Consider the following 23,498-nt stretch of genomic DNA (forward strand, 5'->3'; position numbering starts at 1 on the left):
TGGTAGAACCTTTCAGACGACAGTTTGGAAATCTGCATTTAAAATAAGAAAAATCTTTAAAAATGTTTATGCCCTTGCAGATTTAATGTGTTAGTATCTTTTATTAGGATTATTAACTGTTTTTGTTACTGCTTTAGTTTTCAAAGTTGCATAGGTTTTAACCTTGTTTTTTTTTCTATAAACCTAGTTATATCTTGAAACTTTTGCGCAATGAAGTTTTGCAGGAAATAATATATCAGGTTATTATAAAAAAAAATGCCTGTACTGCCTAATTACTCAATTACTTCTTTGGACTGTGTTCTTAAGAATGAAACTATAGGGTCAAAGGGCATAAACATTTTTAAAGGTTTTTATTATTTTAAATACAGCTTTCCAAACTGTCACCTGAAAGGTTCTACCACAAGAAATGACTTGTGTCATTTCTGAGCTTGAGCATTTAACTATCACTGCAAGACTTTCTAGAGCAGTATTGTTCAATGAAACTTTCTATGATGATTAAATCTCCTAAATCTGCATTGTCCAATGTGGTAACCATTAACCACATGTAGCTTCTGAGCACTTGAATTGTGGCTAGGGTGGCTGAGAAAATAATTTCAATGTTTTAAATGTTAATGTAAATAGCCACACGCAGCTCATAACTACTGTATTGGACAGTACCACTCCAATGCTTTTTCACCCTCCCCATAATGGTGGCCATGTTCCATATAGTGGCTGTTCCATCAGTATGAGTCCTAAAGGGAGAATGACACAGAATACGGTGCTAATGGCCATGCAGCTTGAGTAATAAGCCTTGGTTTGTTTTAAGTCACTGAAGTTTTTGAGGTCTATGTTACCACAGCAAAACCTATTCTAACCTCAGTAAAACAGCAGTTACAAGTTCTACTTAGTGTATGAGAGGACATGTTAACCTACATTGTTGCTCATACTAGCAATCTTTTTATTTACTAGCAATCTTGTTACTCCTTCAATAATATATTTTACAAGTCAGGCACTATTCTAGAGTTGAGGATATTTCAGTGGACAAGATATACAAGGTTCCCTTCTTAGAGCTTACAAGCCTAATGGAGGAATGGAGAAACGTTTAACAGATAATTTAAACAGTGTGATAAGTGTTGACAGCAGATTATCTCATTGTTATTTAGCTTTTAAAACATTACTAAGAACATTACATATATATTTTCCTAATTGCCATTTTTTTCATTTCTCAATAGTCTCTTCATAATAGAGCTTTTATCTTTTTCTCATTACTAATAACTTAATGCATTAGAAATATTAAATCTTTATCTTATACGTTTATCTCAGTTTGTAATGTCTTAAGCTCCCTGCCCCTCTCCAACCCACTGTGATATAGAATTCTTTTTTTTTTAAATGGAGGTACTCATGGCTTTTTAATGATGGTTTCTAGCTTTGGTGTCCTCTTTAAAGTCCTCTCCACAGCCAACATTAAAGAAATATTTATCTACAATTTTTTCTACTGTTACTTTTTCCCCCAATCTTCAATATATGGGGATTCAAGTGTAAGGATAGAAAACAGCTGTGTTTTTTTCTAAAATGTCCAGATAACATCATTCACTGACTAAACTACCTCTTTTCTCACTAATACAAAAATGTCACCTTTATCACACAACAAATTCCTCTATTTGGGAACTATTTCCTGACTCTCATGTTCTATTTTTCTGCCTATTTTGGCATGAGTATCATCGCTTTAATTACTGTAGCTTTATAAAACTTTTTATCTGCTCAGGAAGATTCCTCCTCCTTTCATCGAGTTTTCCCAGCCATGTTTGAACATGTATCCTCAAGGAGGAACTTCAGATTAATTCTGACATGTTCTAAAATAGATCACATTAAGATTATGTAGAATTTATAGGCTATCAAATTCATTCATTTCTGCTTTCTGTTCTTAGGGCGTCATTTTTTTCAATTTCAGTTGAATATTCAACTTAACTTCATAAAAGTTAAATAATGAAAATGTTTCCTTTGAATAGTTTTGATCATATCAAATAGGGTTTGACTTGTTATATTCTTATATTTTCTAAATATTTTATAAATGGAATTTGATTTCTCTTTTTAGCCAAAAATTATTCGGAAGTGTTTTAAATTCCTAAAAAGTTTGGAGTTTTTGTTTCCTATTTTATTACAAATTTCTAGATTTACAGCATTGACGTTAAGGAATATCACCTATTAGACTATTCATACTTTTTATAATTCGAAGTTTTTTTGTGTGACCTAAGAATATGGTCAATTTGAATAAATATTATGGTGCAGAGGGACTTGCCTTACTATTTACTCAGATCTTTAACATCCTTACATTTTTCTGTTTGATCTATTAAGCATTGAGAAAAGTACTTTAAAAATCCTCATTTTTATTATGTTTGACAATTTATCCTTTTACTTTCTAAAGTTCCCACTTTGTAAGTTATTTAGCATAAGGTTTCACAACAGTTCTATTTTTATTAATGATTACAGACATCATTTATTTATAAAGTCTGTCCATTCATTCTGACTCTTGCCTTCAACTCAACTTGTAAACTTTTACTTCAGCTAGAAATTCAGGCATTTATATGTTCTAAACAGCATTTATTAACCATTTGTTTAACTTCTGTTGATATAAAGAGACAAATTTAAGTATTATTTACTAAATAATATGTTGCAAGCAGAGGCTTTCTCTTGAGGCTGGCTCTTGTTTCTCACCAAGAACATATCTTAAATTCCCTGAGAAGCCAGTGATCAGTATATGCATTAGAGAAGAAAGGGCAAAGAGCCAAAGACCAGCCTTCATTAGCACCCCTCTTTTCTGCTTCATTCCAGTTTCTTCTACCAGTTTCCTAAATCTTGTCACTTTACTGATGTTAAATAAACCGCTTTACACAACCTTACTAAATTTTACTTTCTATTCCCAGATGCTTTACTGCTTAAAGATCCCAATCCAGTTAGAAATCTTTCCCAAAGATAACTCCAGTTAAAATATATACTACTACTACTACTAATAATAATACAGTAATTTATACTGTACATGTGGCAAGGGAGAAGACTGCAGGCTGACTGGGAGAGAGAGAAAAAAAGGGGACTTTTTACCATATACTTTTTAAAAATAGTTTTTGATTTTTGATCCATGTGGACTTACGTATTTAAAAATGTAAACACTGTATTAAAAACAAAATTTTAAACTTAAGAGTACAACTTACCAGTCATATTTTCATCCAGTGGTAGAGAGACTCCTACATCACAGATTTTAATTGTTTCAAAATCGCCTTTAATTACAACATTTGAAGACTTTATGTCTCCATGAAGCAGTTTCTTTTCTTGGTGCAGATACTAAAATAGTAAAAAATTTAACACATATGTGCAGAAACACAAACTAATAAAAAAATGTGATAACCTCCAAATATAACAACTTGAACTCCCTTCCTAAACTCTAGGTTTACATTTGTCCAGCGTTTCAATTTTTTTTTTTTTTTTTTTTTTTTTGAGACGGAGTCTCACTCTGTTGCCCAGGCTGGCGTGCAGTGGCACGATCTCGGCTCACTGCAACCTCCGCCTCCTGGGTTCAAGTGATTTTCCTGCCTCAGCTTCCCAAGTAGCTGGGACTACAGGCGGGCACCACCACACCCGGCTAATTTTTGTATTTTTAGTAAAGACGAGGTTTCACCATGTTGACCAGGCTGGTCTGTCTCGAACTCCTGGCTTCAAGTGATCCGCCTGCCTCAGTCTCCCAAAGTGCTGGGATTACAGGTGTGAGCCACTGTGCCCAGCATTTCAAAGTATTTGAAACAAGAGAAGGGAACATCCCACGTTATCTCAGTCTGCCATACTGACCAGAAGTCTAAAAGTTTCTTTAGAAATAGATACTTCTGCTAACCTTTTATACTTATAAAATAAATAATTATAAGTTAACTATTTTTTTCCAAGACGGAGTCTTGCTCTTGTTGCCCAGGCTGGAGTGCAGTGGCGTGATCTTGGCTCACTGCAACATCTGCCTTCCAAGTTCAAGCGATTCTCCTGCCTCAGCCTCCCGAATAGCTGGGATTACAGGCGCCTGCCACCATGCCCAGCTCATTTTTGTATTTTTAGTAGAGATGGGGTTTCACTATGTTGGCCAGGCTGGTCTCAAATTCCTGCCCTCGTGATCTGCCTGCCTTGGCCTCCCAAAGTGCTGGGATTACAGGCGTGAGCCACCTCACCCAGCCAAGTTAACTATTTTTATATATAAGTATTCATATGTACTGACAGCTTATAAGTTAACTATACTTACAAATTAGTTAACTTGGTAAGTTAACTAATCCTACATACTTTATATCAGAAGATACAACTGCAGATTTCAAAAGATACCACAATTTTGAGGCTAGTCTAGTAATTTTTAGAAATAATTTTGGAATCTTCAGTGAAGCATACATAAATTGTTGAGACCATGTGGGACAATGAATGACTAGCGCCACATGTACGTATAAGGATGTTTTGGTCAATGATGGACAACATATACAACAGTGGTCCCATAAGATTATAATATCATATTTTGATTTTACCTTTTCTATGTTTTGATATGTTTAGTCACACAGTACTTACCACTGTGTTACAATTGCCTATAGTATTCAGTACAGTAACATTCTATACAGGTTTGTGGCCTAGGAGAACTGGGCTATATATACCACATAGCCCAGGTGTGTAGTTGGCTCTACCATCTAGGTGTGTGTAAGTACACTCTATGATGTCCGCACGCACAGTGATGAAACTGCCAAATGACACATTTCTCAGAACATATTAAGCTACACATGAATGTAATTTGGAAGCAGAAATGTAAGCCTCTATTTTGTTTTCCACTAACCCCTTTTTGGAACTGACAAGTAACAATATCCATCCACATTCAAAGATGTCCTGCAAAGTGATTATTTGTTCATTTAAAATATGAACAAAAACAGAAGTCATTTAAAATATAATGGCATAGTTACCTTTAACCCTCTTGCCATATTCAAAGCAACTTTTAAGATTATGGCTGCTGGAAAAGGATCTTGGCTGGCTTTATATCGTTCTTCTATTAAGTCATTTAGAGACTTTTCACCTCCATATTCCATAGCAAGACACAGACTGCCATCACTGGCTTCAGTAAAAGCACGATAACCTTAAAGAAAACACGACATTTCTTCACTAATATAGAGAAGAACAATAATATTTAAGTCCTTTATAGTAATGTAATTGAAAATATGGATCTGGACTAATGCTGACAAATAAATATACAATTAAACAGCTACTATTTACAAGACTAATTCAGTAGATCTCATTTAAAATGCCTTCAGTGTTTGCCAGTAGTACCACAAATTAAAATACTTTTATTTTCCTTTGCTTCCCTAAATATAATAGTTTCGCCAGCCCTACTTGTATTAAAAATGAAAAATGAAATCCAGGAAATTACCTAAATGGATTTAAATTATCTAAATGAAGATCATTTTATATTCCTAAAATCTTCATAGAACTAGCAACATAATTATTATATCTGTTCTCATGAAGTTTGTATACTTAGGCATCAAAAAATACTATATGCAAATTTTTATTTTAGACCAATCACATTAATTTGATACCCGTTAAATATCCAGCCCCATCCTCTTCATTTCTATTAGTGAAACCAGTTAAGAGAGGATATAAGCTGTTTCTGAATAAACAAAATAATATACCAGATACTGCTACCAAATTTAAACTTACCAACAATGTTTGGATGATGAAGGCTTTTCAAAATCTTAGCTTCATCCATTAGTCTCTTTTGATACACACTTCGATAATGATCATCACATATAGGATTAATCTTTTTTACAGCCCAAGGAGAATGAGACAAACCTCTTGGAGATCTAAGAAAAAAATTCATTTAAAAAGGATAGAAAACAATAAAACCACAATACTTTTAAAAATGACTTCCAATTTTTGGGAAAAAGCTTGAAAGAAATTTGCTTTTAAAAACAGAATTTAAAATAGTTTGGACTATGAACACCTCTGCTACATTTCCATTTCAATTGGGAGGTAAGATCTAATGTACTGAAACAAGTCTTACTATCTATACTGTGAAAGGGAGAGGATAAAAAGAATTTGAAGGGTAAAGATGGAATGTTACAAACTTTAAACCTGAAAATTGTTACTTTCCAATTTTTCCATCTGAGCATGTCGGACTACAACTTATTAAATATTTAATTATGTGTATCAGAGATGAGTTATAGGATCCTGAAGAAAAAAATTAGGAAATTTAAAGAAGAGATAATCAAGAACATTTTGCCCATATATCATCATCCAAAGAACAGCATGCTGTTCTTATTGCTCCCCTACACTGACCAATTCACCTTATACCTTTTACCACATGCTCAAAGATATGTGCTTAAGGAGATAATGATGAACATGCAAATGAGAAAATTTTAAACTTTCTATTTTCTAGGAAGATTCAGCCATTTTAGAAATATTTAAGGTATAAATGTTTTAAGGCCTAAATAGGTAAAATAAAGTCAGGGAAAGGTTTACCTGAGGTGGTAGATATTTATGAGTAGAGCAAATCACAAAATACTTAAGTATATGCAGCATAACAGCACAAAACCTAGTGAAAGAGCCTCAGAAGTTTAAGACAGAAAGTTTAATGGTAAGAACACAAAACAAGAGATTGAACCCAAGATCTGTTTAGCTTTGGACTCCCTCACAGGCATAGCTCTATGACTGCAGAACCTTTTTTGTTTAATCAAAAAGCCTATACTAAAAGGATCACAAGATTTATTAATTCATGTACATCTATCATCCGTAAGTTGATCTAAACTATTCTTAAACCTCCAGTTTTAGATAACAGCAGCATTTGAGGATAATCATGAGCATCTGCATATCATTTTATTATGAAAAATATATTTTTCAAATTTCAAGGGTTGAAAGTTTAGCTCTTGAAAGTTTAGAATTTAGTAAACAAGTCAATCTTCACCTTTTCCATAACATATTCTAATCTATCGAATAAGAATAGATTTATGAAATCTGAATACTCAACCATGCAAAAAGCTGGTTCATTAAAAAGACTAATAGAAAAAAGGCAAATTTCTGATGAGATTACACAAGAAAAAATAAAGACAATATCACAAATAAAAATGGAAACAAAACTACAGATACAAGAGAAAAAATATGTAAGTAAATAAAATCTTTATGCAATCATTTAAGACAAAATGAACAAAGACTTAGAAAAATCTAAGAAAACTGATGAATGAAGAAATTTAATCATCAGTTTAAAATGTTCCTACTAGAAATACAAAGTGTAGATGATTTTACAGGTGAGTTTACTAAGCTTTCAAAGAATTTACCATTCAATCTTATACAAACTGTTTCCCCAGGGAACAGAAAAGGGACTATGAGTCTCATATACCTTTAATTTTAAAAAATCAAAAGGGACAGTAGAAAAAGGAAAACCACAAGCCAACTTCACTTAGATGCAAAAATTGAAATAAACTTTAATATTAGCAAACTGAATCCATCAGTTTATTTAAAAATACTACATCAAAACTATGTTGGATTTAACCAAGAAATGCAAACTTGATTTAACAAAAAAGATATAGACTTCTGGGTTAAAATTGTAGCTTCAACATACACATATTGTTTTTATCCTTTCCAAGCCCACTAACATAATAGCAAATGGATATTTTAAGACATACAAGCCAGCAAGAATGGAAATAACAGCAGAGGAGACAACAGCAACAAAATTTCAGAAGCTGGAAAGCAGAAGAAAGTAACTGACTTAGCCCCAGTGAACTGCTTGCAAGTTATTTAAAAAGCACATAGGCCTGGAAGGGGTAGCACACAACTATAATCACAACACTTTGGGAGGCCAAGTCAGGAGGATGACTTGAGACCAGGAGTTTGCGACCAGCCTGGGCAATATAGTGAGACCCCTTCTCTACAAAAAACTTTTAAAAGTCACATGTGGTGGCCCACACCTGTAGTCCCAGCTACTTGGGAGGCTGAGGCAGGAGGATTGCTCAAACCAAGGAGTTTGAGGCTGCAGTGAGCTATGATGGCACCATTGCACTCCAGCCTGGGCAACAAAATGAGACCCCGTCTCTAAATAATAATGGTAAAAAACAGGTGGACTCGTAGATACCCTCCTTAATTCTGTACCAACTGGCAGCTGCCCACCCCCCTCCCCCAGCTTCTAAAGATGGTAGACTAGCTTTGGAAGGTATAAAACAAGTCTTTAGCCTGAGGTTTACTGTCAGTTGAGAACCTGTAATACAGAAGCAGGTTAATAATTAATCACCATATGCATACTAAATGCTCAATGAGTTTTTACATGTGCATATACCTGTGTTATCAACACCTAGATACCGAACATTTCTAGCACTCCAAAAGACTAAAGATGCTATTTTTAAAAAGATAATTAATTAAAAACAAGATAAAAACTCAATGGAATTGTTGAAAGATAAAGCTGGGGAAATCTCAGAAAAAAGATAGCGAATAAGAAAACCAAGCAAAAAAGAGGTAGATGAGAAATCAGTAAGTTCAACATTCAAATAATTGGATTCCAGATGGAGAACAGAGAAAAAGAGGTGAAAATCATCAACAAAGTAATTTTTAAAATAATGTCTCAAAAATTTAAGAACAGGAACTATTCAGATTCCAAGAGCCTCACATCCACTCATGTCATTGTGAAATTTCAGAATGCTACCTACATACAGAAGATCATACCAGGATCCAGGACAGTGGGAGGGACAGATAACATAAAACGGATTACATATGAAGAATTAGCAGTCAAAAAGGCTTCATAATTCTCAACAGCAACAGTGTAAGCTAGAAAAAAAACAATGTCAGTGACTGATATTCTCAAAATTCTGGAGGGAAATTGTTTCCAAATGAGAATTGTAACCCAGAAAACCAAAAAGGGCCATTCAAGTATGAGTAAAATGAAAACATTTTTGGAAATGCAAATTCTCAAAAAAATATATCTTCTGTGCACCGATTCATGGGAAGCTACCAGATGTCCTAAATGAAAACGGGATGTAAATCAAGAAATAAGAAGACACAAGATACATAAAAACACAGGATATAATTCAGCAGAGAAGCACAGGAAATTTGCAGGTTATGGATAAAAGAAATCCCAGGTTGACAGGGCTGAATCATGAGGAGTGGTAGGGTCAGGTAGGCACTGCTGTTCTTCAAGATCAGCTATTTGAAGCTTTTTGACTAAACCACATACAGTGTAACTTTGTTAAAAACACTTTACATTTAAAAACTTTTTTTAAAAAGGGGGGAAAAAATGAAACTAGCCATAAACCTGTGAGAATTTTTTTCTTTCAAAATAGGAGTTAACACTAAAAAACAAATTAGAAAACAAATTAATACCATACAAACATACAAAAAAAATGTTTAAACTGCAAAAATGGTTCAGGAATACCCATTGTATATAATTACTAAATTATTCTTAATTAGCCTCTTATTAAAGAAAGCATTTCTATCTGGAAACAATGTAAACCTAGATGAAGCTAAGATGCGGAGGGTTGGACTAGTCAGACTGATTCCAAGAATGCATTAAGGAATATATATTGATGTAGTTGTTTGCCACTTAATAAACATGAAACTAGGTACAGAGTAATGATTAAAAGAAGTAATTTTGGGCTGGGCATGGTGGCTTCCACCTGTAATCCCAGCATTTTGGGAGGCGAAGGCGGGCAGATCGCTTGAGGCCAGGAGTTCAAGACCAGCCTGGCCAACATGGCAAAATCCTGTCTCTACTAAAAATACAAAAATTAGCTGGGTGTGATGGTACACGCCTGTAATCCCAGCTATTCAGGAGGCTGAGGCAGGAGAAGCGCTTGAACCTGGGAGGTCGTGCCACTGCACTCCAGCCTGGTCAACAGAGTGAGACTCTGTTTCAAAAAAAATATGAATAATAAAAAAGTAATTTAAAAAAACACTTTGTTGACAGCTATATTGGCACCATACTTGTTCGATTATTTCATTTTTCTTAACACAATATTCCTACTTTAAAATCATGTATTTACCCTTCTTAATAACAATGCCATAAAAAATGAAAATCTTTTACTTCTTTTAGAAGAGCATATCTTAGGAGGGCAACGCTGCAGAAAAGACAGCAGTCACTGACATCACCCAATACTGGCTTCCTCTTTGAGGTTTTCTCATGAAGAATCTGGTTTAATTACCACAAAGGAACCCTTTCCCCTGCCACTTCCCCTTCTTATGGAAGCCAAGGAAAAATTAAAAAGTAAATGACTTCCCCTTTAATAACCCATCAGGAGGAAGCTAGGAGAAAAGGAGAGGCAGAGCTACAGGCAAAGTTACAAAAGGGTCTAGGGACTGGAATACAGCCATCAGCCAGGATCAGGAGCAGACAACCGAATCTAAATACTGGAATTTTCATACTACTTCTTTGTCTCCAAGTACAGTAGAATTATAGTTGCATGAAAAAAGGTTAATCTGAAATCTTATACTTACCTTTTCATTAGGTACACATTTACCCCAGTACCAAAGCCAAGCTTCTGCATAAATGGAGAGGCCGGGATATTTATAGTTGGAGTTGAACATAATACTAGATGTCAGAGAAATAAAAAATAAAATTAATAAAAAATAAAAATAAAAAAGCATCTTAACATTCTCAATATACTACTGCCAAGAGTATTAATTGGCACAGTCTTTTTGGAGAGCAATTTGACAACATATATCCTAATTTTAAATGGGTACCTTTTGACCAAGCCTACTTTTGGAGTTTTATCCTACAGTAACTCTGAAGCAGAGATTGGGAAATGGCCTGTTTTTGTATGGCCTACAAGCTAAGAACTGTTTTCACATTTTTAAAACATTGTTAAAAGATAAAGGGGTTGGATGTGGTGGCTCATGCCTATAATCTCAACGCTTTTGGAGTCCAGGGCAGGAGGGTCACTTGAGCCCAGTAGTTTGAGACCAGCTTGGGCAACATAAAGAGACTCCATCTCTACACACGAAAAAAAATTTTTTAATTAGCCAGGAATGATGGCACACACCTGTGGTCTCAGCTACTTGGGAGAAACACTTGAGCCCAGGAGGTTACGGGTGCAGGTGCAGTGAGCTGTGTTCAGCCTGGGTGACAGAGCAAGACACAGTCTCAAAAAAAAAAAAAAAAAAAAATGAAAAGATGGAGTTCTGCTTCTGCTCATGAAAAATAATTAACTACTCCTGGACAATTAACTGCTCCGAGAGTTACCATCTCGCCATGAACTAGAAAACTAGACAAAATATAATTGTTTTCAGACACTTGACAACAGGCAGAGCAGTGCTGTGATGCCTGAGAGAAGAGAAACAAATGAAGTGGGCCCTATCACCGCCCTAACTTACTGCTTGAAGGCAGTTTCCAGACTGCAGGACAGAGGTCACATAATCCAGAAGTCCTGTCACATTGAAGAGACAGAGATCAGAGGTCAAGAAGGACTAGGCGGCTAGAATTTGTGGAGCAGAGAACTAAAGAGAGCTCCAAAGAGAGCACTCCAAAGATCTGAACAGTCTCTCTTTGAGTGTTTGGCCAAGTACTTATCCGCACATAACAATGTGTAGATGCCCCAAAGCTGGGAAAGCACCAGAGGAAAGCAATTGGCTCAACAATTACCAGAGATCATACAAGTCTAGGAACACTTCATATCACCATGAACTAGAGGATGGTAACCCTGTAACACATAGTAAAGTCCTCTAAAGGGTCACAACTAGATAGTACAGCTAAAGTTTAGCCCCAGATAAACATTCATAACAAAGCTTAAAAGCCAGTCTCAAAAGGAACAGGCTAATGTGCAGGTAACTTAACCTCAGACCATAACTAAATCAAACACTCTTTAAAGGAATAACAAAATCCAGTACTAGACAATGCAAAATATCTACCGCCCAATCAAAAAGTACCAGGCATGAAAGCAGCAAGAAAATATGACCAATATAGGAGAAAAATAAATCAATAGAGGCCTGGCGTGGTGGCTCACGCCTGTAATCCCAGCACTTTGGGAGGCCGAGGCAGGCAGATCACTAGGTCAGGAGTTCGAGACCAGCCTGGCCAACATGGTGAAACCCCGTCTCTACTAAAGAGGCAAAAAATTAGCCGGGTGTGGTGGCACATGCCTGTAATCCCAACTACTCGGGAGGCTGAGGCAGGAGAATGGCGTGAACCCAGGAGGCGGAGGTCACAGTGAGCTGAGATAGCGCCATTGCACTCCAGCTTGGGTGACAGGGCAAGACTCCATCTCAAAAAATTAAAAAATAAATCAATCAATAGAAACATACCATAAGATGACAGGAGGCCAAGAGTGGTGGCTCACGCCTGTAATCCCAGCACTTTGGGAGGCTGAGGCAGGTGGATCACTTGAGGCCAGGAGTTCAAGACCAGCCTGGCCAACATGGCAAAACCCTGTCTCTACTAAAAATACAAAAATTAGCTGGGCATGGTAGCACGTGCCTGTAATCCCGGCTACTCGGGAGGCTGAGGCAGGAGAATTGCTTGAACCCAGGAGGTGGAGGTTGCAGTGAGCTGAGATCGCACCATTGCACTCCGGCCTGGGTGACAGAGCAAGATTCTGTCTCAAGAAAGAAAAAAAAAAAAAAAAAAATGACAGAGATGGCAAAATTAGCAGATAAGAACCTTAAGACAAATCTTTAAAATGTGCTCGATACAAAGGAAAATCTGAGCATAACGGGGAAAAAAAAAGACAAAATAGAAGCTTAGGAATGAAAAATACAATGGATAAGAATAACATCATCTTAGAGCAGAAGAATAACTAAATCTTAAGACAGAGCAACGAAAACTATCAAAAATGAAGCAAAGAGAGAAAAAGATTAGAAAAAAATCATCAATGAGCTATGGGACAATAGCAAAACAGCCGATTTACATCCAACAATAGACAATTACATTGAGTATAAATGGTCTAAGCAGAGCTGTCCAATACATCATGCTGCCATGTGGAAATGTCTATATCTGTGCTGTCTGAGCACTGAGCACTTAAAATGTGACTAATACAACTGAGGAACTCAATTTGTAATTTTATTTAATTCTAATTAATATGTATCCAAATTTAAATAACCACATTTAATAATCCAAATTTAAATAACCAAATTTAAATAGCCACATGTAGCTAATGGCAAAACAGTCCAGTTAAAGGAAATTAAAGTTGTCAGAACGGATAAAAACAAGACGAGACATGCCATTTATAATAAACTCAATTTAAATATAAAGACGCAAATAGGGCAAGAGTAAAGGGTTGAAAAACATCATTAAAACACAAATCAAAATAAATCTGGAGTGGCTCCATTACTATCACATAAAGTGGACTCCAGAACAAAGAGTACCACTGAGGATTAAGAAGGGTATTTCGTAACAGTTAAGGTATAAATTCATCAAAAGAAATAACCATCCTAGGCCAGGCACGGTAATCCCAACACTTTGGGATCTGACTTGTGGTTTATGTATCTTGGTGAATGTTGCACGCACTTGAAAGGGAGACCAGGGCGAGTGGATCACTTGAGGCCAGGAGTTTGAGACCAGCCTGCCCAACATGGCGAAAACCTGTCTCTACTGACAATACAAAAATTAGCTGGCCATGGTGGTGCACGCCTGTAATCCCAGCTACTCCAGAGGCCAAGGCACCAGAATCGCTTGAGCCCAGGAGGTAGAGGTTGCAGTGAGCCGAGATCACACTGTTGTACTCCATTACGGGTGACAACAGGAAACTCAAAAAAACAAGAAAAAGAAAAGAAATAACCATCCTAAATGTGTATGTACCTAATAACAAAGCTTCAAAATACATGAAGCAACAACTGATAGAAATTGGGGGTGGGGGGAAGCAGACAAATCCACATTGTAGTTGGAAACTTCAACTCTCTTCTCTCATAATTAATATAAAAAGTATACAGAATATCAGTAGGGATATAGAAGACCTGAAGAAAATAACACAAACAGGTCAATCAACTTGACCTATTGACATTTGTAGAACACCGTACCCAATAAGAGTAGAAAAAAATGCCCTTTTCAAGTGCATGCAACATTCACCAACATACATAAACCTCAAGTCAGACTGATTAAGGAAAAAAATTAAGAAAATATACAATACTAGTACCAGATATGAAAAAGGACACTAGAAGGTTAATAAGGGTGTATCAAGAATAACTTTACACCAGTACATTTGAAAATTTAGAAGTGATGGACAAATTCCTTGAAAAACACTAACAAAATTCACAAAGAAAATAAGAGATCACTTGAATAGCCCTATATCTATTAACTGTGAAATCACAGTTAAACTCTTCCTACTAAGAAAACTCCAGGCCCAGAGAGCTTTACTAGTGAATTCCACCAATTTAAGGAGGAGTAATACCAATTCTACACAAAGTTAAAGAAAAAGATATTTCTATTAAAAAAAGAGAAACATTTCTCATCTTTATGAATACAGAATAACCTAATATTAAAACTAGACAGATATCCCAAAAAGACAACTGCAGTCCAATATCCCTCATGAATATAGACAATGTCAGCAAATCAAGCAATATATAAAATATATCATGACCAAACTGGCTTTACACAAGGAAGTTCAGTTTAAGACTTGAAAATTAACGTAATTTACCACATTAAGAGATTTTAAAAGAAAATTTAATAGATTCAGAAAAAGCGCTCTACAAAGTTCAATACCCACTCACGATAACAACTAGAAATAGAAGAAAAATTCCTCAAACTAATAAAGGGCATTTGTGAAAAACCTACATCTAACATAATACATTGGGAACAAGGCAAGTATATCCACTAACATTTCTATTCAAAAACATACTGGAGCCAGTGCAATTTAAAAAAGTAAAAGAAACAAAGCCATACAGACTGGGGAACAAAGTAAAACTGTCTTTCTTCATCCACGATGACCAACCATATACAATATCCCAAGCAATCTATTAAAAAGCTAATAGAATAAGTGAGTTTAGGATGGTTGCAGGATACAAGGTCAATATGAAAAATCTGTCACTAGAAATGGACAACAGAATATTTTCTCATGTTATTTTCTAGAAATTTAATTTTAGCTATTTTTTATATAATGGGAGTTAAGGGTCTAGGCTTATTTTTTGCACGTGGATATCCAGGTGTTTGTTGAAAAGATTTTCCTTTGTCCATTGAGTTGCCTTGGAAAATATCTTTCCCTCACAAGAGCAATGTATGGATGAGAGGGAGAAAGGTAAAGCAGTTCCTTAATGGGTCAAGCTAAGTTGATTCTTGGGCAGGGAGAGCCTCCAAACCTGTTAGATTGTCAATAAAATTAGTCCAGAGATGATCAAACCGTGGCCTATAAAATAAGTCTTATTTGTTAAGATTAACATCATAAAGGGGAGTTACATTAAAGTTTCTAAGTGACCGATAATAAAGGATCAAACTAAATAATACTAGGACATTTCTAAGAGAAACAACAATAGTAATAGTAAAAAAAAAAAATCTTACATCTGCTATCTTACCAGATTTCTTTTTTTCTGATAATTTGCTTGGTGTCTTGAAATTACTGATCCCTTCCATTGTGAAAGCCACTCTCAGTCCTACGATGAAAACAAATTGCAAGTTACACAGCAGATATAAAGAATACAACTCTCATTCATGAAGAAAAATGCCAATAGCCAGGCGCAGTGGATCATGCCTGTAATCCCAGCACTTTGGGAGGCTGAGGTGGGTGGATCACCTGAGGTCGGGAGTTCGAGACCAGCCCGACCGATATGGAGAAACCCCGTCTCTACTAAAAATACAAAATCAGCCAGGCGTGGTGGCGCATGCGTGTAATCCCAGCTGCTCGGGAGGCTGAGGCAGGAGAATCGCTTGAACCTGGGAGGCAGAGGTTGCGGTGAGCCGAGATCGTGCCATTGCACTCCAGCCTGGGCAACAAGAGCAAAACTCCGTCTCAAAAAAAAAAAAAAGCCTATACATTATCGTTCACGTTATCACAAACAAAATTTGAGAACTAAAAAGGACCTCAACAAACATTTAGCCCAATTTTACTTAAAATGAGGAAACTAAAACCAAAAAGTACAATTACTTACCCCCATCATAATATTAGTGATTGGGTATTTTTGTTTTCATTATAAAGTAATATATGCACTTAGCTAAAAAAAAAATCACCTAGTACAAAAAAGTAAACAGTATGTCTCCCTCTTATACTTCCCAGGAGCAGTTGTTAACAGGTCTCTTATATCCTTTAAGGAAACTGTTCAAGCAGCATTATTCATAACAGTCAAAAGGCAGAAACAACAGAACTCTGCATCAGATGATGAATGGATAAACAAAATGTGGCATATCTATACAATGGAATATTATTCAGTCATAAAAAGGAATAAAGTGCTGATATATATAAGAATGAACCTTGAAAACATTATACTAAATGAAAGAAGCCAGACACATAAAGGCTACATATATGATGATCCTTTTTTTTTTTTAGATGGAGTCTCACTCTGTCGCCCAGGCTGGAGTGCAGTGGCATGATCTCGACTCACTGCAGCCTCTGCCTCCCAGGTTCAAGCGATTCTCCTGCCTTAGCCTCCTGAGTAGCTGGGACTACCAGCGCCCACCACCACGCCTGGCTAATTTTTATATTTTTGGTAGAGACGGGGTTTCACCATATTGGCCAGGCTGGTCACGAACTCCCGACCTTGTGATAACGCCTGCCTGGGCCTCCCAAAGTGCTGGGATTACAGGCATAAGCCACCGTGCCCGTCCAATGATCCCATTTTTAGGAAATGTCCAGAATAGGCAAATCATGGAGACAAAAATAGCTGAATAGTTACTAAGGACTGGGAGCCAAAGAATGCAGAATGACTGCCAGTGGGTATGGGATTTCTTTCTGGGGTGAAGAAAAGGTTCTAAAACCAGATAATGGTTTAATATATTCATCTCTGAGTATACTAGAAACTATTGAATTTTACACTTTCAAAAGGTGGATTTTTATGATACATTAATTATCTCAATAAATGGTTATAAAAATTGTCTATGAAAATAAAATGAGGCCGGGTATGGTGGCTCACGCCTGTAATCTCAGCACTTTGGGAGGCCAAGGCAGGCGGATCAGTTGACATCAGGAGTTCAAGACCAGCCTGGCCAACATGGCGAAACCTCGTCTCTACTAAAAATACAAAAAAATTAGCCAGGCGTGGTGGCGTGTACCTGTCATTCCAGCTACTCAGGAGGCTGAGGCAGAAGAATCGCTTGAACCTGGGAGGTGGAGGTTGCAGTGAGCAGAGATCGTGCCACTGCACTCCAGCCTGGGCAAAAGAGCAAGATTCCATCTCAAAAAAAAAAGAACGGAAGAAAAGAAAATGTACATACCACATATATAAACAAAGCAACTCAATGTGTTTACTTCTTCGTAACATATTTAACAATTTTTTTATTTTAAAAATTATATTTCTTTTTAAAAAATTAGGTTTCCTATTAGATTTATTTATTATAAAGCAAAACTGTTCCTACATGTCTATAAGCTCATTTGTCTATAAAAAGTTGGGAGGCAGAGAGATTTGCTTAAATTTTTTATAGAGCCCTTAATAATAGCATCTTTAAAAACTGTACTAAGGGGAAGAAAATCATCTCAAAGGCCCAGCTTTAACTATTAATGACAAGTTTGTTCATCTTGTTTAAAATGTAGCTACAATCACTATTGTCTTCAGATTTACCTGTCCTGAGAACACTGAAGAGCCCCTTTACATGTGTTTGTCAAGAGTATAATAATTTTATGAAGTGACCCATTTAACTTGAAGGTAGGAACAGCAGAATTTCTGAAACCAGTTTCAGAACTTTGGGAAAGGATAAACTATTTAGCAGAGTGGGTTGCAGGAGGTATTTCTACTTCGGAAATAATTTCCCCATGTCATTCTGACTCCCCTTCTTCTATCTGTGTTATCTTTCCCCATGGGATGCTGTGATGTGGCACCTCAGAGGTCTTCTAAGATTTTTTTTTTTTTTTTTTGAGACAGAGTTTTGCTCTTGTTGCCCAGGCTGGGGTGCAATGGTGCAATCTCGGCTCACTGCAACCTCTGCCTCCCAGGTTCAAGCAATTATCCTGCCTCAGCCTCCCAAGTAGCTGGGATTATAGGCATGTGCCACCATGCCCGGCTAATTTTTTGTATTTAGTAGAGATGGGGTTTCACCATATTGGTCAGGCTGGCCTCAAACGTGACCTTAGGTGATCCACCAGCCTTGGCCTCCCAGAGTGCTGGGATTACAGGCGTGAGCCAACACATCCAGCTTCTTCTAAGATTTCTGTCTACCTATGTGAAGCTACTCTTCATTCACTCAGTCGATATGCACACACTGAGCACATACCATGTGCTCTAACAGTGCACTGTTCTACACTCTGGAAATAGAGCAGCAAACAAGACCCAAACAAGTATGAAGATAAACATATACTATTTCAGGGGAAATATGTATCAGTGAAGGGAGCAGAAGGCCTTGGGAAGGGGCTTAATATTTGAGTTTAAAGTGGTCAAGAAAGGTCTCCTTGAGAAACTCATTTGAAGGAAGTGAGGGAGCAGGCCCAAGCAAGTATCTAGTGAAAGTCTTCCAGAGAGAGGACAAGAAATACAAAGACCTGAGGCAGAAATCTTCACGAAGAGGCGAGCTAGCAAGGGAGAGAATGAGACAAAGTCAGGGAGGCTGAGGGTAGGGACTGGCAAGTCAAGTAGAGCATTGTAGCCACAGGACTGTGACTTCTACTCAACTGTAGTCACAGTCAAGATTTCAGCTTGTATTGAGAAACAGAAAGCTGTTGGAGAGTTTTGTGGAGGAGTCAAATAGGTGGGTGGATATGGGTCTAGAATGCAAGCTGAAGATTTAAGTTTGTGGGATGGCAGCACGCAGACGTTATTAAAGCCAAGAGACTAGGTAAGATCATCTAGGGAGTAACTGTAGAGAGAAGAGGGGTGAGCCCTAGGGCATCCAAGCATGAGAAATGAAAAACAAAGCAACCAAGGAGGTGCCAACAAAGTAGGATGCAGAAAACCCTGGCGTGTAGAGTGTCCTGGAAATCTTATGATGAGCCTTATAAGTCTCACTGCCTTTTCCCGCTCACTCTACGGAGGATTTGATATTCAGAAGCAGCACGTTTTAAAAAAGAAAACCTATCTCTAAAAACAACTAGGTTTAAAAAACAACTAGGTTTAAACAGAAGTCGTAACATTTCATTATGTTCTCTTACGACTGAGTCCCACCTTCTACTCTAAGCTATTTGCACCTCAATGTACCATGTCCTATCCATTTCACAGTTGTCTGAGGGCCACTTTTTCCAGACTGCACACTCAGGTTTAGGCATTAACTACTGACAGATAGCTTTTGGCCAGTAGCCCAGACTCTGCTTCAGATTATGTTATGTATTGTATATGCATTCTTAACATTAATTGTTAAATAACCATACTAATTCTAAATCACAAGGTTCTCATGAAGATGACAGCAAAAAAAAAAAAAAAAAAAAAAAAAAAAAAACAGTGAATATTTAGATGAAGATACATTAGAAATGGCAGTAGGATGACCGTGAGCAGAATTTCATACTCTGTGGAATACGTAAGATATTTTTAACAATCAAGTACTGTTTAAGAGGCAGCATTAAAGTGAGCAGCGCTCAAGCAAGCTAATCTACAGATTTACCGGGTCAAACGTCAGTGACCTTTGGGCCCTAAGCCTGGGACCCTGGGACTCAACAAATACCTGGACACTACTGACAAAGCTACGACGCGGACGGGCAGCAGAAAACGGAAAATTAAAAGAATGAGAGAAAAAGTAAAGGAGAAAAGAGAAACAAAGTAGATGTAGAAACTCCAAGGGGAAGCAAAGAGAAAGTGTGGGCCGCATGACTCTCAGGTCCTCTGCATCTCACACGCTCAGCAGGGTTCGGGGGTGGAGGTCAGACTGTTTACCCCAATCCAGGGGCTCACAAGGGGCTGGCTGCCAAAATCCTTCTTTGGCTGTAACCAGATCCTCCCCTGTTACGAAAGCCCCCGCAGAGGCCTCGGCTCCGGGGTAGGCCCCCGACGGGGCTCGCAAAAAAAAAAGCTCCTCTTACCAGAGTCTCACCGCCTGAATGGAAAGGTCGGAGGTGAAAATAAGTCGTGGCCAAGTACCTCTTCAAAATTGGTCCCGAGCGGCCCCCAGCGAGACCCTGCAGCTGCCTCTAGCACCGACACATAACGCCCGGCAGCTGCCGTTGCAATTCGAACCCTCCTGGCTTTCAAAAAGTCGCGCGCTGCGCCAGCTTCGGCCCCGAGCTACGGGGCGGCGTGAAGGACACGCCCCGCCGATTCGCCATTCCTCCTCCCTCTCCCAGGACTCCCGGCGCCCCAGGCGCCAAAGACGAGGGAAGGAAGGAAAGGCGTGGGGAGCACAAACTTTTACAGGAACCACCAGCCCTTCCGAGGAGCACAGCCCGGTGAATAGAACACAGTTGCCTGTGCTGAAGGCTGAAGCTCTCTCCAAACGTTCACATCTGTGTTGAATGTGTCGTGATTATGACGTCAATTTTATTATAGGTTTATGAGGCCTTGAAACACTGTAAAGACAAATGCGTAGCTTAAGGAACAATCATCTTTAGCCGAGGGAAAAAAAAAAGATATTTAGAAATGTTGCTAACTCATGTAATTGCCACATTCAATTCAACATTCTTTAATTTATTCAACGATTATTTAGGAACATCTGCTCCCCAGGAGGGGATGGGCCGTGGGGCAGACCAGGGGCCCAGAGCTCAGGGCAGGGGGTACCGCTTGTGGGGCCGCTCATTTCTGTTTCGAGGTACACCAAGGGTTAGAAAAACCACACTAAGCAAAGAACTTGCATCAAGATCGGGACTGGAATCCATTAATGTAGGTGACAAAGCCCCGCAAGTCTGATCAGCCCTTCTCCCCAGGAAGATGTGCCCTGAGGCATCCCCCGAGGATGGCGCAGGTCCTGAGGGTCGTGGGGATCAAAGAATATGAGCCAAGACGTATAAATCACATGTTGGAGTTTGCCTTCCCCTATGTGACCACAGTTCTAGATGATGCAAAAATTTACTCAAGCCATGCTAAGAAAGCTACTGGTGTGCAATTGCAATCCAGTGTGCGCCGACCAGTTTTTTTTTTTACCTCTCCGCCCCAAGAGATTTTTATTAGATATTGCAAGGCAAAGAAATCAAACCCCTTCGCCTTTGATCAAGCCGTATTCAAGTCCTAGAATGCCACCCAATAGATATTGCTTAACAGCTCCAAACTATATGTTGCAGGGAAAATCCCAAAACTAGGGTACAGCCACAGAGGCCACCTGGCTTGGAGCAGGAAGGAATTCGAGAGCAGCCCCATAGAGTAAAATGAGAGCAAGTTTATTAAGAAAGTAAAGGAATAAGAGTGGCTACTCCACAGGCAGAGCAGCCTGGAGGGCTGCAGATTGGCTATTTTTACCGTTATTTCTTGATCATATGCTAAATAGAGGATGGATTATTCATGAGTTTTACAAGAAGGCCCTGGGGATTTTCTGGAACTGAGGGTTCCTCCTCCTTTTAGACCATGTAGGGTAATAACTTCCCCGGGTTGCCATAGCATTTGTAAACCGTCATGGCACTCAGGGGGAGTGTCTTTCGGCAGCTAAATCATTATAATTAGCCTATAATGAGCAGTGAGGATGACCAGAGGTCATCCACTAGTGGATTTCAGTCTCAATCTTGATCCGGGTTCTTTGCCTGGAGTGGTTTTTCCAACCCTGGTGTACCAGGAAAGGGAACGCTGAGTGGCCCCCTATGGGGTGCCCTCTTGGTTTTGGTGGGTTTGGGCCACCCTCTTTACTGCATCTGTTTTATCAGTGGGGGTCTTTGTGACCTCTATCTTGTGAAATCAGTCCTGCCAAACTCCTGTCTCATACGTACAGGCTTAAGTCTTTACAGAAAAAGGCATCTACGTCTGAGGGAAGAATAACAGTCCCCATGATATCAGTGGGCCAGGGGAGGTCCTCAAATGCCGGTGGGTCTTGGACCCCCGCAGGTGTCCAGACTCTTGACACTGTCTTGAGAATGGATTCAAGGATGAGTTGGAAAATAGTGAAAGTATGGAGATTTGTTGCAAAGGGAAAAAGTACACACTTAAGAAAGGGGATTGCGGGCATACTCAAGAGAGTCACACAGTGGGGTGTGCGGTTTCTCTCTGTATGGGTTTCTTTAACCAAGGGGTGGAATATTTATGACAATTCTTGGAAAAAGATGGAGATTTCTTGGAACTGTGGTGCCACTAGTTTTTACACCAAATATGGGTGTTCCCAGAACTGTCATTGCGCTGGTGGGTGTGATTTAGTGTGTTAATGAGCATATAATGAGGTCCTAGGTCAAATCCAGCGCCACTTTGGGTCTAGTTGGTCTTAGCCAGCTTGGTCCACACCCTGTTTTTCAGGGGTTCATCAGCCCATAACCCCTACTCATGGGAAACTGCTGTCTGGAGTTTTTATTCTCCTGTGAACACCCTGCATTATTTCTGTCTCACCCAGATTAAATGTTGGTTCAGTTACTAGCCGACCAGGTGTTCACACACTAGGCACACCACCCCCCAAACCATGTTTGTGGCAACTAAAGTAAGGACTCAAATGTCCCTCACAAGGCAAAGGTTTACAGTGTAGATGTCTGCTTCACATTGCCCTGTGAAGCATGAATTCCTGTAACATCAGCAATTCAGAATGTTCTGGTTAATCCATCACGAATGGTCCAGAGGCATTCTTATTACACTAATATGGTGTCATCACAAACTACTGCCAATGGAAAAAAAAACATGAAGAAGATGATAATGATGATGATGAGGACGATAATTTGTAATCTAGCTTTGATGTATGTAACATGTATACTTGACCTTGAATTCACTGTACTGAAATTAATCATGCATGCTGGATGCTTTCAAGTTGTGTTTTAGAAAACTTAAATAATATTTCATGAGTATACTCTATTTTCAATTGAAATATTAGATTTTCTTTAATAGTATAAGTAATGGTTTTTCATCAGCTTTTAAGTGTAAAATAATAAAGTTGTCCTTCATCAATTAAAAAAAAACACATTTATAGAGCACCTACTTCTACCCTTCAAAGTCCAATCTTTCAGCATCCCTAAGCTTCCTTAGCCCATCTCAGGAGGAGGCAGGGGATGGGGGCTAAGGAAACTTAACCAAATCACTCCTCCTCTCCTAAGTCTTTACCTTCACCCCCTTTAATAGTCATTTTTCTTCCAAATCAAACAATAACAATAATAGCAAACACTTATTTAGTATTTATTGTATGTCAGGTCTTGTTTCATGTATTAGCTCATTTAATCTTCATAACTCTATGATGTAGGTTACTATGATTATAAACTCCATTTTTTAAATGAGGAAACTGAGGCACAGAAATGTTAAGTAATTTGCCTAAAGTCACAGGATTTAACAATTGGTAGAGCCGCAATTCGAAACCATGTTGCCCTTAGACTTCCTCTTTAACAAATGTGCTTAAAATCTCTTCCACATTACACATGTGTGCACACACACGCACACCCCTC

General features: G+C 38.2%; 1 protein-coding gene and 1 pseudogene across 1 annotated transcript in view; one reads left to right on the forward strand and one right to left on the reverse strand.

The window, feature by feature from the left end:
* Positions 1 to 20,467, reverse strand: part of PBK (PDZ binding kinase) — a 28,288-nt gene extending 7,821 nt beyond the window's left edge. The window contains exons 1-6 of the mRNA XM_008956231.4: positions 20,031 to 20,467; positions 15,454 to 15,531; positions 10,453 to 10,546; positions 5,698 to 5,840; positions 4,950 to 5,119; positions 3,189 to 3,318 (exon numbers count right to left, since the gene is read on the reverse strand). Coding sequence (XP_008954479.4) covers positions 3,189 to 3,318; positions 4,950 to 5,119; positions 5,698 to 5,840; positions 10,453 to 10,546; positions 15,454 to 15,511 — 595 coding nt within the window. The 5' untranslated portion in view covers positions 15,512 to 15,531; positions 20,031 to 20,467. The remainder of the gene's footprint in view (positions 1 to 3,188; positions 3,319 to 4,949; positions 5,120 to 5,697; positions 5,841 to 10,452; positions 10,547 to 15,453; positions 15,532 to 20,030) is intronic.
* A 359-nt stretch (positions 20,468 to 20,826) lies between these two features.
* On the forward strand, positions 20,827 to 22,790 carry LOC100982395 (transcription initiation factor TFIID subunit 9-like; annotated as a pseudogene).
* The last annotated feature ends 708 nt before the right edge of the window (positions 22,791 to 23,498 follow it).

Source organism: Pan paniscus, chromosome 7, assembly GCF_029289425.2.
Source record: "Pan paniscus chromosome 7, NHGRI_mPanPan1-v2.0_pri, whole genome shotgun sequence".
NCBI lineage: Eukaryota > Metazoa > Chordata > Mammalia > Primates > Hominidae > Pan > Pan paniscus.